This window comes from Piliocolobus tephrosceles, chromosome 10, assembly GCF_002776525.5.
Source record: "Piliocolobus tephrosceles isolate RC106 chromosome 10, ASM277652v3, whole genome shotgun sequence".
NCBI lineage: Eukaryota > Metazoa > Chordata > Mammalia > Primates > Cercopithecidae > Piliocolobus > Piliocolobus tephrosceles.
In genome coordinates, this window is record NC_045443.1 from 85447800 (window position 1) to 85463921 (window position 16122).

At 34.5% G+C, this 16122-nt stretch overlaps 1 protein-coding gene across 4 annotated transcripts in view; it reads right to left on the reverse strand.

Annotated features, from left to right (window-relative positions):
* CEP290 (centrosomal protein 290) overlaps positions 1–16122 on the reverse strand; it is a 94290-nt gene that overhangs the window by 4775 nt on the left and 73393 nt on the right. For 2 of the 4 annotated variants that reach the window (XM_023221070.2, XM_023221147.2), the window contains exons 44-51: positions 15207–15330; positions 10631–10765; positions 9324–9410; positions 7481–7645; positions 6491–6613; positions 5027–5199; positions 1745–1886; positions 509–582 (exon numbers count right to left, since the gene is read on the reverse strand). In XM_023221070.2, coding sequence (XP_023076838.1) covers positions 509–582; positions 1745–1886; positions 5027–5199; positions 6491–6613; positions 7481–7645; positions 9324–9410; positions 10631–10765; positions 15207–15330 — 1023 coding nt within the window. The remainder of the gene's footprint in view (positions 1–508; positions 583–1744; positions 1887–5026; positions 5200–6490; positions 6614–7480; positions 7646–9323; positions 9411–10630; positions 10766–15206; positions 15331–16122) is intronic. The other 2 variants (XR_002733495.1, XM_023221201.2) reach the window with 2 other exon arrangements.

Genomic DNA, 16122 nt, shown 5'->3' on the forward strand with positions numbered 1-16122 from the left:
CAGTAATCAGAACAAGCTAGTCTTTATCAAAGTAAACATTTACTCTCAATGCTACAATGTCACCATTCTCAAACAAAAAGCCTGTAATACAAAAGTCTTCACATTTTTCTTAATATCTGACCTGAGGTCATTTGTAAGAGTGGTTTTGTTATGAGGAGCCTAATGAAAGTGGGCTACAGAGACTCCTGAAAGTAAAAAAAATTACTTGTTCTCTTTCATTAGTAGTTTCCTCTGGGAAGCTAAGGATTAATTCATTCTATGTTCTTAGAAAAGTTTAAACTAAATTACAAACTGGAAACTTATATTAGAGTTGGGTTTATCCTTTTTTCCAGTGTGTATTATGAAAAAGAGAGTGATTAGCATTAGAAGGAAGAAATAAGGACCTAATAAGCCTGTTAAGCAGTAAAGTTGAAAAATGTTTGTCTCTAGTTGTAGCAATTCTGAGTATATAAAAACTAACAATTTTTATTTAAAAGAAACAAAGTAGTCATATGAACACATGACACACCTAAGAACTTGAAGCTCCCGTTTGAGGCCTTGCTCTGTCTCAGCACCTTCAGGAACATGTTTAAGAATCTTAATCTTTGGGGACAATGAAAAGTTAGAAGATAAGGTTTGCTATGGAAATACGAGGATTTATAAAGATACACATTTTTAACAAAGCATAATATTAAAATCTGGTTTTCAAAAGCATGCATAGGCAAATTTCTATGTTCTATTCACCATTCATTCAACAAGTACTGAGTAACTACTGCTTAACTGGCATTGTCCTAGGCACAGAGGCTACAGCAGTGAACAAAATAGGTAATGTTCCATCTTACATGGTCCTCGTTTAGTGTGGAAACACAAAGAATGTGTATGTAACATGATATGACGTAATAATACTGCCAGATGGTAGGAAGAGCTATCAAGAAAAAATAATCCAGGGTAAGAGGATAAAGAGTGATGGCAAGTAGTATAGGGTTAGGGTTAGGAAGGTCTCTCTGAGGAGCCTCTATTTCATCAGAGACATGAAGTCTGGGAGCAAGCTATAAGAATATTTGGGTGAACAGTATTCTAAACAAAGGAAACAAGTGTAAGGATTTAACGCTTAAACGAGTTTGGATCGTTTAAAGTACTGAAAGAAGGTTAATGTGGTTAAAACATTGAGAATGAAATGAAGGGAAAAGTGGTAGAAGATGAGATTGGGAAGAAAACTGGGTGCCAGACCTCATATATTGTTTTGGGATATGAAAAGAACTTTGAAGTTTTATTTTAGGGTGATGGAGAACCACTGGAAGATTCTGAGGATAGGACTTTGTGCTTTGTGATGTGCTTTATGTTTTAAAAGGGTTACTTGGCAACTGTGTGGACACAGACCAGAAATAGAAATAGGGTGAAATAATGCAAGAGTGGAAGCTGAGATACCAGCTTGGAAATTATTGCAGTTATTCAGGTATAAAACAATAGCCTGGACAAGACTGGTAGTGATGTCTCAAGATGCCAAGAAGTGGTCAGATTTGGGATATAGTTTGAAAATAGAGACAACATGATTTAACGATAAAAAAAAAAGATGTGGAGAATGAAAAGAATGAAGTCGTTGATGATCCAAAGTTTCTGGCTTAAGCAAATGGGTGAATGGGGTGCCCTTCAGTTAGACGGGTCTTCTTAATCGAATCCATTTTTATCTATAGAAGACAATGCAAGGAACATCCTGTGATATTATGTATTATTTTATCATGTAAAGAAAAATTACATTACTTACCTGTTCTTCAAGGTCTTCAGTGTATTTCTTAACTTTTTGTTCTCTCTCTGTTGCTTCTTTTACAAGCTGTTTAAGGTCAGTAATGCTTTGATTTTTTTTGGCAATATCAGTTTCCAATTCTTTTAACTTGGTTTCATACATTCTAAAAGTATAAAGAAAAAAAGTATAGACATGGCAAATAATTTATGTCACTGATTTAAAAGTCAGTTCAAATTACCGTACTAAAAATAAGTAAGAATATTTTATTTTACTGTTTCATCTAGTCAAGGTTTCAGCTACGTATTTATTTACCATTAAAAGGTGGTGGCAAGAGATAAGGTATCCCTAATTAACAGATGGCCCATTCAAAATAAAGGATTTGGGTATTTTCCAAGATTGTAAACAAGGACGGAGCCTGATTTGACCATTTTAAAATTAATACCCTTTTTCAATCACAAAATAAGAAAATACAAAGTAAAATTCTTCGGAATAGAAAATTCTATATTACTAGATATTCTTAGAAATACAAAGATGGCAAATAAAAAGCTTTTCTCACATATACAGATACACATAGGAGGTATGCAGAAAAACACTACAGGGAGGGGAAAATACTGTGCAAAAGCATGGGTGAGAAAAATAGTGTATGATGGGAGAGGGATAAAGCTTGTAAAAATCTGAATAGATTTATAATCATTAAAGAAACAATTAATAGTTCAAAAAAAATACAGACTCCAGAAAAAAAATTTCATAATTGAGCCAAACAGTTCTACTGGTTCATCATACCTAAATAAATATAATGCTTACAATATCCAAACTTTTCCAGAGAAATGGATAGAAAGACTGCATTCTAAGTTAAAATGGCCAGTATAGCTTTGGCAACAAAATCTGCTAGGATAATACAAGAAAGGAAAATTATGATTGTCTAAACACATTCAAACAGCTTTTGATAGATCTTAGAAACTTAGATTAGAAGGGAATGTTTTTAACCCAACAGAGACTATCACAGATCTACCACAAGTAAATGGTGAAATATCAGAAGCTCACTCCTTCACTTCATCTAATTTTCTGTTCAAAAGCCACCCAAGCAGAGAGGGCCTCCCTGATCACCCTATGTAAAACTGCCCCCACATCACCCTGGTTTGTCCCAGCAGTCAGGAAAAGGCCTGACATAGAATATGTGTTAATAAGTTTGCTGAATGAATAATAAAGCAACTATAAGGATGTCAGTAAGGGCAAGACCTGTATCATGGGTCCCAAAAGAGATCTCTCTGAACTGCTTTATTGAGAAAGGTGTATAATCCTCCCAGATTTAAACTTTAGTGAATTTTTTTCTTTTCTTTTTTCTTTTTTAACGGATTTAGGGAACCTGGAGGTCAACGATCAAAAGGAGCCTCTCTCTGTCAAGAGATTTCTACTTAGACTTATGTCTTCTGCAAATGGTTTACTGAAGGCTTACGGTATGCTCAGTGACCTGTATTGTTCTCAAGACTAAAAACACATATATGATCTAAAATGCAAAGTCATCTTCAATTATGGTTAAATATCATCATCACCTCTACTAACCATTTATAAACCTTATAAACCCTTTTTTGCACTAACAATTTCTTATGTAGCCCCATAGAGCCCTCTTAGAAAGAACTTGAGCCCACAGAAACGATGTAAGTTACTTAAGATCACAGTAAGAATTAGGTCTTTCTAAACCACAGAACCTACCTGGTCCTTTGAAGAAACCTAGGCAAGGTGGGCTTTTTAAAAATAATATCCAACATAAAGGCAGAGTCTGGCAATAGGAGGTACTAAGTAAATATCTGTTGAATAAATAGATTTCAGAGTAACTCAGAAACATTCTGAGTCCATATGTGATTATAGAAGAAAACAAAGGAACGACCAAGAAATCAATGGAGAGGGCTGCTGGCTAAGAGCCACTGCTAGGGTCCAAGAAGACAGTAGAAGAGACCCCCTTCCCCCACTCCATACCATCACATTTGTTATTTCATCTAACCCTGACACTGGCCTTCTTACAGAGTAATTTTTCCCATTGTGTAGATGGGAAAAGTGAGAGCTAGAGTGGAGAAGTGTGGATTCTGGCTACTCTAGATTTAGTATTCGGACAGGAACCAAGGGCTTCTCCATGACTTCATGGCCATCTGGGCTATCCTTTAAAGCATCTGCTTAATCTTTCTCTTTTCTCCTTAGACTTGGTTGACAGGGGCAGGTGCAGTGCAGCAGGCCCTCTGTGGGACTTGCTGTAGCCTCACAATGCTAAGACTCCCATCCTGCTTGTAGTGATCGCTATCTTGCCTTCCATCAAGACCATTCCAAAGAGCAGAGAGGGAAGATGAAGCCCTCAAAGACATCAAAGGGGATACTGGAGGTGCATGGACATAAGGAATTGTATGAGAATGTTGAGAGATAAAGATGAGTATGCCTTTTGAAATGGGGGCGGCAGATGTGCTAGATGGTAAAGGATACCACTTCATACGGGATGGCTTTAATGGGACAACACATGGGCAGGATCCCACTGTTCAATGACATCCAGGCTCCTTGAAGCAGCTGCTTAAAATTGGAAATGAGAATGACATGAAGAGCCTTTTACCTACTCATCACAGTCATGATGAACCACACATGATGATAGTGGCAACAGACTGAATGTTTACTCATAAACTCCCACCACCTCTTTCAGAGCCACAAAAATTAGTTTCACAGGTTGGAATTCCATGTATTCAGGATGGGAGAAAATAAAGTATCAGAAAGCAAAAGCCAGTAAGACATCAACACTGCTGCTGAATTCACCTCCTGGGGCTATCAGAAGAGAAAGTTGCCCAGGATATAACTCTAAAAGCATTACAGCACAGACTAGATCCAGTATGCCACACGTTGTGATAAGACAGCTCAATCATTCCTGGCTCATACTTGAGAAAGCAAGTTATACAGTCAAGAAACTGAAGCTGCAGTTGGAGAAAAATAGCACCCAGGAGAAGCTAAGCAGCCTCAGCCTAGAGTCATAGCTGATGACAGCTTCATGATACACACACAGCTCCAACTCCTTTGCCCAGCCCCAGCTCTACTCTGTTCCATGCCCATGCCCTGCCACCCAAACAAGGTTAAACAAGTTAAACATTTCAAGGAAGAAAAAGTCTCCATCAATATTACAAGAGAAAAAAAAGTATTATGTTAAAACAACAACCAAACAAACTGTTCATCAGGAAGAAACCAGGTTATTCAGAAGGGTTGTCTTTTAAAATAATAATACCAAAATTTGAAATGATTAAACTTTGTACAAGTATAAAATTCTGTTCCTACCTTGTAACCACAATGGATTTCCAGCTCTTACTGTCAGCACCTTCAAGCTGTGGACCTCTGCTTTCTGCAAACTGCAATCTCTTACCAGTCTCTTCTAGTTGAACTGTCATCTTCTCATTTAATATCTCTAAATTATTCTTTGCTATCCGTAATTTCTCTGCAGCATCAGTTTCCTATCATTAAATGCTAATTAGTATTTTATAAGAAAACATAATACTGTTCTCATATATTCAGTGTATTCAAAATTATCATTACAAACGGGGAAAAAAAATAACCTGGGGCTCTTAAATGCTGATTAAAATTTCAATAAATTCAATATTTCCCCTCCTTTAAAGCAGCAATATGGCCAATAATAATTAGAACAACAGATCATGAAAATGAGGTCAGAGAAATATATTTAGTTACTAGTGATTACTTTAAATTTGACATTTTGTTCCTCTGTAATATTTTTAGAAAAATGGGATAGTTTATACCTTTACGCATATAAGAGATTCTTTGTTTTGACTTCCTAATGCTTATGAGACCTAGCTATAAGCATAAAGTATGTGTAAGTAACGTGGATTATTTCTTTTTGTTGTTGTTGTTTGTTTGTTTGTTTGTTTGAGATGGAGTCTCGCTCTCTTGCCCAGGCTGTAGTGTAGTGGTGCGATCTCGGCTCACTGCAACCTCTGCCTCCCGGGTTCAAGTGATTCTCCTGCCTCAGCTTCCTGAGTAGCTGGGATTACAGGCACGCCAACATGCCCAGCTAATTTCTGCATTTTTAGTAGAGACCAGGTTTCACTACATTGGTCAGGCTGGTCTCGAATTCCTGACCTTGTGATCTGCCCACCTCAGCCTCCCAAAGTGTAGATTATTTCTATTATTAAACATCCACATTCCAAGCACAGTATCATTTGGTCTCTTAATACATTCTGATAATGTTCTAACTAGTTATAAAATATTAATCTTTAACTTCTTCACTGGATCTTCCATATAAATTACAATATCTATATATTTTGCTGAATAAACAAAATAAATCTTACTGTTTAACAAGGCAGTTTCATATACTCCTTACTATAAATTGGCCTAAATCATGTGCACAAACATCAACTAAATTCCACAGAGCTCTGCGAGATAGATACACTTAATATTCCCAAGTTTACAGATGAAAATTTTACAGAGGAAACTGAGGAATAGAGAAGGGATAACAAGCTGGCCCTAGTTCCCATGACTAACAAATAATAGAGCTAGAAATTGAATCTAGGCTGAGTAATGTGTATATTATAGTGCCTCTAAACTTATTAACTTTTATTATCAATGTTTTTCATGGTGGAATGTGATGACAGCAGGCATAGAAACACAATTCCTCAATCTCTTAATATCCACCTTGAATAGGCACTCTCATCAAGGATCTACTTTCAGTTTTTCCAAGAGGTATTAAGTAAAATAAAAATCAATAATTATAATCAGTCATAAAAGTCATACTTTTTTAAGTTCTTTACGAAGCTTTTCATTTTCAGCAATAATTTTTTCTGTGCCTTTGGTCTTGGATTCATAGTGCATGCTCAACTGATGCCCAAAATGAGCTTTAAGTTTTTCTAATTCAGCCTAATAAAAAAAACAAACAAAATAAAAACTGTACATTATCAAAACAAGGAAATAAAAGATAATCTCATAAACTCATAAATCTTACTTCAAAGTAGTTTTAGAAACCATATTTGATATGATTACAAATTAACAGTCTTCATTTGAATATCAGTCAGAACAGAAGTTCCCAATGTTGGCTACATATTAGAATAAATTGATGACTTAAAATAGTAACAACAACAAACATACCTGTGTCAGGACCCACCCTAAAATAATTAAATCAATTTCAGGGATGGGAGCTTGGGCGTCTGTATTTTTAAAAAGAAACACAGGTAATTAATCTATGCTGTCAGAAAAGTATTGGTCTTGAAATAACAAGAAAGATCAGGTGGACCTACTCTATAACCCTTAGCCTTGCCTCTCGTAAGTTTTTTTCTATGTGTATAAAATCTGTACTGTATTCATTAAAGCCATTTTTTTTTTTTTTTTTTTTTTTTTTGAGACGGAGTCTCACTCTGTCGCCCAGGCTGGAGTGCAGTGGCCAGATCTCAGCTCACTGCAAGCTCCGCCTCCCGGGTTTACGCCATTCTCCTGCCTCAGCCTCCCGAGTAGCTGGGACTACAGGCGCCCGCCACCTCGCCCGGCTAGTTTTTTGTATTTTTTAGTAGAGACGGGGTTTCACCGTGTTAGCCAGGATGGTCTCGATCTCCTGACCTCGTGATCCGCCCGTCTCGGCCTCCCAAAGTGCTGGGATTACAGGCTTGAGCCACCGCGCCCGGCCATTAAAGCCATTTTATATAGTAATAAGCATATTTGAAATTTTCCTAAATAGTAACAAATAAAAACAGTAAAATATTCCCCTAAAAATGATCACATTAAAAAAATTACCTTCAATTTTTCATTTTCTTGCTCAATATTAGCCATTTTTTCACTAGTCAATATTCCTGATGCTTTTTTCAACTGTTCATTTTCTCTCTGGACTTTTTCAACTACTTTTTTCATTAAACCAATGGTTTTTTCCAGTTCTGGGATTGTCTTTCCACTTCTACCAGACTACGAAAGAATATGTTAAATCTTTAATTTAATCAAATATTTTAGAGAGTATAATACAAAGCACCAACAATACAACAGGCTCATTATACTCAATATTAATAATTCCTAATATCTGAAGTCAAAACTGTGTTAATTCAATTCATCCTTAAAACACTTCTATGAGATAGGAATTATAATTTCCATTTTAAATACAAGAAAACCAAGACTAAGGAAATTTGACACTCCTAAAATCATTCAGCTAATAAGTAACATCTTAAATAGTCTAGTCTTGATGTCTTATCAAAATGATTAAGTCTAAATATTCTATTTAGCTAATGTTCTCTCCAGTATATCAGTTTTTCTTCATACGAAATAAAACCACACAAGAGAAATTGTGTCTTTAAAGAGCTCACGAGTAATTAAATTTTAATTGCAACATAATAGAGGCAATTTTCTCTAAGAAATGCTATTGCTTAGAGATTCAATTTCTGTTTAATATAAATAGAAGAGATATCTGAAATAAAAAACCACATAAATATATCAACAGAGATGAGTCATCAATAAGTTTAACTGCTTATCATTTAAAATAAAAATAATTTCTAACAGTTTAGTCAAACAGTATGCTTAATTTTTTTTGCATTTTAGTTAATCATCCATGACTAATTCTGAAATATAAATTTTTACATCGTTTCAGTATGTACTTTCATAATTAACTTAGATAGAAAAGGTCAAACACATATTTTCATTGATGAAAAAAATGTTGCTGTCAGCAAGATACTGTTTTGAATATTTTTCCTTTTTTTTTTTTTTTTTACGATGGAGTCTTGCTCTGTTGCACAGGCTAGAGTACGGTTGGGCGACCACGGCTCACTGTAACCTCCGCCTGCCAGGTTCAAGCAATTCTCCTGCCTCAACCTCCTGAGTGGCTGAGATTACAGGCATGAGCCACCACACCCAGCTAATTTTCATATTTTTAGTAGAGATAGGGTTTCACCATGTTGGCCAGGCTGGTCTTGAACTCCTGACTTCCAGTGATCCACCCACCTTGACCTCCCAAATTGCTGGGATTATAGGAGTGAGCCACCGCCCCCGGCCTATTCTGAATATTTTTCTAATAACACATAATATTTTCACTGAATCCATCATATATTTAATATTACTACCAGAATGACTCTGCATTATGATTGCTTCCATTTATGACCACAGCAACATGAAATCAATAGGAGTTTAAGTCTTTGGCCTTGACTTCATAAGCAACATTTATTCATTATATAAGGTGAATACAAAATAACATAGGGAGAAAATTACAAGAACACAAAAAAAGAGGGGGAGGAACAAAGTACTTATAAAACATTATACCAAGAAGGTGGGAAGATGTCATAAGAAATAGTTACAAAATGGCAGCACTAGACCAAGGACCAGTTAGCAGTCACCTCCATAAACAAAAGGATTCCTGGAAGTTAAATGTTTTCAAGGTGTGGAGGCATATTCAATAAAAAGAGAGATGATACAGATGATAAAATACATTAATTTGAGACACATAGAAATGCTTACTGTTTCATATTACAGATGCAAAATAAAAACTGAAACACAGGGCACTTGTAAAGGCATATCAGTACTGTTACAACATATCTAAACTTTTCATTTGTGGCTTATCACTGCTGAAACCGTAACAAATGTATGGTAAATTCTCACATACCCCTCTAACATGGCCAAGTTTCCGCTCAACTTCTGCTTTTTCTTTCTTAAGAAATTCACACATTTCCTTCAAATCTCTGACTTGATTCTGAAAGACAATAAGCAAACACCTAATAATTTAACATAGCTACAGCCATTGAAAAGAAAAGGCAAACAATTCATGTGAATCATCAATCTCTTCAACTGTATAGCCAAACCAAATAATTGGGTCTCTATACTAATGAGGAAGATTTTGAACCAAATTGTTAAATTAATACAAGAATACTGTGTATATGAAATTTCGAGGTATTTCTCACATTATTGCCTGATGCAATAATACAAATGTAGAATTCTGATTTTAACTGTCCCATATATTGCACATGTAGATCCTTACCCAAGCTTACAGAGCAAAAGGCAAATGAACATCTAACATTGGTTCTATCAATGTAAAAACCCGAATAAGAAGCAGTACCAAAAAAAAAAAAAAAAAAGAAAAAAAGTGTAAAAAGTTGGCAGATTAGTGCCCTGAAATAAATGAATAAATAAATAAATAAATAAATGAAGTGTGAGAAGCAAGACATAGCTTAACTATATCATTATCAGTAGAATTAACAGATTGCTAACATTCTGGCTTAGAAAACAGAACTGAAGCAATTAGCTAGCCAAGAGCAAAAAAGATTCCCATAAATAGGGTAAGACCTGGAAAACCAAAGATTAAAAAATCATTATTAATATCAGAATAAAGCAAAATTTCTAAAATAAATTATTCTTATATTTTACATTGTGATAATTTTTAATGAAATATACCATGTATCTTCCCATCTTAGGACATCTGAACTTGCTATTTCTGTTGTCTGTAATTCTTTTTCTAGTATCTTTATGACCCACTTCTTTACTTCTCCTTAGCTCTCTGTTCATACATCATCTTAATAAGGAAGACCTCCCTTACTACCCTATTATATTTCACCCCTTCCCTCTCCCCATACTCTTTACAGCAATCATGCTTTATTTCTCTCTTTAGCACTAACATTAGATGACATACTATTCAGTGACTTGTTTATTGTCAGTCTTCTCCACTAGAATGTAAGTTCTATGAGTATAAGGAATTTTTTGACTATTGTTTCCCAGAACCTGGAGGAGTGTTTCATACAAAGTAGGTTTTCAACAAATAAAGGTTAAAGAGTAAATATATAAAGTATACCACCACCACGATATTTTAGGAATATGCATTTTTGCCTTCTTAACAAGCTAAAAAAAGTAAACATAACAACTAAGGAAGGAGTTTTAGGCATTAGATTTCCTAACTATAATACAAAACATTAAATTCACCTTTAATCTTGGCAAATCTTTATTTGCTTGTTCAAGCTGAAATTTCAGTTCAATATTTTCAGACGACAACTTCAAGTTTTCCTTCTGAAGCTCCTGTTCTCTCTGACAATGATCATCTGACTCTATTCCTGAAATCTTCAGTGAAGTGAAATTAGGAATATTTTTAAAGTTTAATAAATGAAAGCCATAAAAGACATACTGGATAAGAAAATACTGTCAAAAGGTAACTTTTTTTCCTCAAAAGAATATGAGAAAATCGGAGTGTTCTGGAGAAAGCCAAAAATAAGTAAGTTAGAATACAAAACTTGCAGCACAAAAGGTAATATGGTTTAATTACAATGGAAGGAAAGTCAAGTATGACTTAATAATGTCCACACATATAATGCCTTCATGTATCATTTCATAATGGTTAAACTGATTTATGGTGGTTTCACTAGTCCAAAATAAAGCACGATTGTTATCTAACCGCTATGGGTTGAACTGTGTTCCCCTTACCCTCCATATTTTTATATTAAAGTCATAATTTCCAGTACCTCAGAATGTGACTTTATTTGGAGACTGGGTCTTTATAGAGGTATTCAAGTTAAAATGAAATTTTAGGGTAAACTCTATTCGACTATGACTGGTATCCTTATGAAAAGGGAAAATTTGGGGATTTAGACACAGAAATATATACAGAAGGAAGATGATATAAAGAAACAGGGAAAAGACAGCCATTTACAATCCAAGGAGAGAGGCTTTGGAAAGATCTTTCCCTCGAATTGTTCAGAGGAAATCAACCCTGCTGATGTCTTGATTTTGGACTTCTAGGTCTCCAGAACCAAGACCATAAATTTCTACTCTTTAAGCCACCAAATCTGTAGTAGTCTGTTACAGCCACCTTAGCAAATGAATACACTAGGCTACAAAAGAACTGCCTTAATTCTTTCCTCCTTCGGAAAGCTTTCCTTCATTTTTTGAGCTAAAGTAATGGTTCCCTCCTTTGAAAACCATTAATATTATATCTGCATTTCTTCTGACTTGTATCTACAGTGGGTTATTATTTATGTTCACTGTTACTTCTCATTCTAAACTTTATTTTTTAAAACTGTGCTTAATTACATTTTTCTACGCATTTTTTCTATAAATTAGAATACCATCTACCTCACAGGACTGTTATAAGCATCATAGGAAAGAATTTTTTTAAAGTATTCAGCACAACTTTTGTTTTTTACTCCTTTCTTTATTGGCTTGATGGGCTGTAGAGTCAGTTACTCCACCGACATTATGGGTCTTAAAATATATTATTATAAAATATCTGTTATACATGACTTTATAACATCTTTTAGATCTAGTGACTGCATGTGTCCATCTGATTTTTGTTTAAGGAGATGTGTGTGCATATGCACATATAAAGTAGCAAAAAAAAGGAGACAAACATTTTTGTTGATGTATGTAAATCACAAGAATACATTTCCACTTAGTAAGAAAGCTCAAGTATACATTCAAATGCTACCACTATTAGGTTAATACTAGGCAAATTCTACCACTTCACAAGGTTGTCAGTTTTTACATTTTATAAATGAAGGCATTAGACAGGATAACTTTTAAGGTTATTTCAGACATGGACATCTGTAATTTCCTGTCCCTGAGCTCTTCTGTCTCCCAAACTTCCTCTCTTCTGTGGTACCTATTTGATTCAGCAAATGATAAACACCTATGAATTTCACCAATTGGTAGATATAAAATATATTAAATATTACAGTAGAGGGTAATTCTATTTGATGAAGATCTCACATGAGGATATTTTTAACACATTTCTCACTAAAATATGATGCAGTTACTATTAGTGATTATGGATCATTTTTCCCTTGTATTTTGAAATAAGAAAACTATAGGTATTAGTTGATATTGTCCAAATCTGAAAAATAAATTCTAATGAAACTCTCTCTTGTAAACAGAATTACTGTATAATGACCTTCATGAGACTTCCAAACTCTTACAGAAGAACAATCTGCTTAAAAGCCATAAACTGCTTAAAATCAAATTCTTAGTGGCTAGGAGTTAGAAGTCTCAAATTCGTATTTATTAGCACGTGAAAAAAAGTGTTATGAATTAAAACACCTTCAACCATTTTCTCTTAACATATAGATATTTAATTTTAGTTGAGGTTTTCATGACTTAGGTGACTGGAATATCTGAGGTAGACAGTATAAAGAAAACAATGATAGATTCTATGAACAAACTTTTCTTATTCTGTATCTCAATGTAAGCTAACCAAAAGTAGTATGTACATAAAAAGTTCATAAACTGTTGAGTTAGACTAATATTCTGCAAAGTGCTTTTTGTTTGTTTTTGTTTGAGACAGAGTCTTGTTCTGTTGCCCAGGCTGGGGTACGGTGGCACAATCTTAGCTCACTATAACCTCAAACTCCTGGGCTCAAGTGATCCGCCCACCTCTGCCTCCCGAGTAGCTAGGACTACAGGTGTGCACAATCACACCCAGTTAATTGTTTTTTTTTTTTGTTTTTTGTTTTGGTAGAGATGTAGAGATGGGGTCTCTCAAGGCTGGTCTTCGACTCCTGGCCTCAAGTGCTCCTGCTGCCTTAGCCTCTCAAAGTGCTGGGATTGCAGGCATGAGCCATTTTGCCCAGCCTATGTGAAAAATACACTTAGGCACAGAGCCTAACACCATTTATCATTATCATTATTATTATTTTAGAGACAGGGTCTCACTCTGTTGCCCAGGCTGGAGTGCAATAAGGGCAATGTAATATCGAACTCCTGGGCTCAAATGATCCTCCCACTTCAGCCTCCCGAATAGCTAGGACTACAAATGTGTTCCACCACATCTGTCTAAATTTTTTGTAGAGACAGGGTCTGCCCAAGCTGATCTCAAACTCTTGGCTTCAAGCAATTTTCCTGCCTCTGCCTCCCAAAGTGATTACAGGAGTAAGCCACAGCATCCTGCCTGAGCCTAACACAATATAGACAGCAACACATGTAAGTTTCCTTTTCTCATTATAACAAAAGTATCTGTTATAAAACCTGGCAAAAAAAAAAAAAAAAAAAAAAAGCCACTGAAGGAACTTGCTATGTATCTTAGGACGTCACACAACACTGCAACAAAATTTTACTGATATAATCCACTGCAGTGAAATCTTACTTCTAAATACAGCCTGATGAATTAGAAGTTTCTAAGACAAAACAATCACCTCTAAAGTGCCTTATTTTTGCTATTCATTTATCTAATATAACCTTAAGTGAACACCAATTGTAAAAAAAAAAAAAAAAAAAAAAAAAGCACTAAATTAGAAAATGCATATTCACTAATTTTTGTAGGAACTAGTCAAAAGTTAGAGCTTAAGATAAAGTTTACTAATAGTTAATACTTTTTCTAAATCTTACACACTTTCCCATTTGCACTATATATGTATGTAAGCTACTTACTAAGAAAATTCAGTTAAGAAAGAAAGAAAGGACGGCCATGTATCCAAACCAAGGATGCGTCCTTTCTTGGCTGGATGGACGCATCAGTTTCATCACCTGCCTGTGCATCACCCTCAGCACAAATGAGCCACAGCATCAGCAACTGTCACATAATCACAGTCCTCCACAGCAGATTCTAGAGGTCCATGTAGTTGTTGTGACTCACATCTTCAGCGATGTGTCTCCTTCCTTTCTCACTCTTGCCTATCTTATTCTCTTCCTCATTTTTATGTTCCTGTTTATCATTTTGACAACATTCTTGATTAATTTTACCAACCTTAGGATCATGGTTCATTTTCAAAAAAGGAGTTAAAATCTGCCAAGTTACCATTTGTTGAGGTAAATTGACTTTATTTATTGTTCGGTCTTGACTCTGATTTATTTAATTCAATAGAATCTACAATATGTTCTAATTTGTATTTTTCATCATTACTGTAATACTATAAAATACTTGTAGGTACCCAATTATGTAAGTCATCCTTGGCACCTAGTCTTTTCCCATTTTTAATTCTGAGTGTTGCCATGATGTTTTTTGGTTCTGAACAAAGTGTTTCTTTTGTGAAAAATATTATGCCTTTGTATTTAGTTAATAATAGTAACAAGGATAAAAAACATAGTTGTGTCACACACCTGATTCTGCTTAAGGTGGAAGAATGAAGACACATGAAAAGAAAAAAGAAACAAAAATAATACACTAAATATTTAAAAAAATCCAACAAACAATTCTACAATAATGAGTAATGAGTTTTTAAAAGCTTAAAATATACCATAAATATTTCAATGAAAACAGTCTTGAAACATGTTTTCCTATTTAACCGTATACTGCTGCTACAGAAAAATACATAATAACTACACATTTAAAATTCCTAGAAATCATTTATGAGTTTTATGAAAAGCTTATGAATCTTAAGTTTACTGTTATTATGTTAAAAAGGATTAAATAAATTATTACACATGACTATCTGGCAAAAATAAAAGTTGAATTTACTGTATTACTATTAATGAGAAAGATGTAATGCTTTTGGGCCGATTAAGAAAGAAGTTGATTTCACTTTTATGCATTTAAACATGGAAAAAAGAAAAAAAAAAATAGAAGATATACACTTACTGAAGGCCTAGAGTATGTATCCTTTGAAAGCTGTTTTTCCAAAGCATGAAGTTTTTCTTGGAGGTATCTGTTTTGTAAATGTAAATCTTCTACAACAGAATCTCGAGGAAGAGCTTGGTGGGCCCTATGAACAGTAATCAGAGATTCTTTACTGTTCACATTTCAACTTTTCTCTGTTGTACTATATAAAAATACAAGTATTCACATTTCAACTTTTCTCTGTTGTACTACATAAAAACACAAGACTGAAAAGTTCAGTGTGTTTATTAATGCTACATTTATTTTAAATTCTTCAAACCTTCTAAACTTTACAACAAATAAATTAGGATATCGCAATTAGTATTATAAAATAATCCTCTACAGAGCATTCACTGAAGGGCTTCTTTAAATGATGAGTCAAAAAGTATATTTTGATTTACTGAAATACATTAACATTTTTAAAGAACATGCATCTATTTATATGGAATTACATAAGATAGTTAAACTAAAATACTATTTTAAAACATTATATAATAATTGCATAATATCCATGGTCTTCTCAAGAAGCTCAAGGATCTAAAAAGACTCTTACTGATTTCAGATAAAAATTTAACACTTCAAGTCTAAAAACATCCGCCTGGCCTACAACACCCTCCATGGTTTGGCACCTCCACAACTATCCAACCTTACCGTCCAGGAGTCCACCTTTACTTAGGTAAATACAAATCCACTCCTACCCATACATGAAACATTTACTCTTGCCTCTTGTCTCTGCTAGGGTTCTCCTCCTTGAAATGCCCCTCCTCTTTAATATCTAGATGATTCATAAAATTTAGAAATTCAAACTAGAGTTCAGAGAGAAGACAAATTCAATCTTTTCTATAAAGTATCCTCCAATTACTTCAGTCCACATGAACTCACATTATTAGAGGGAAAA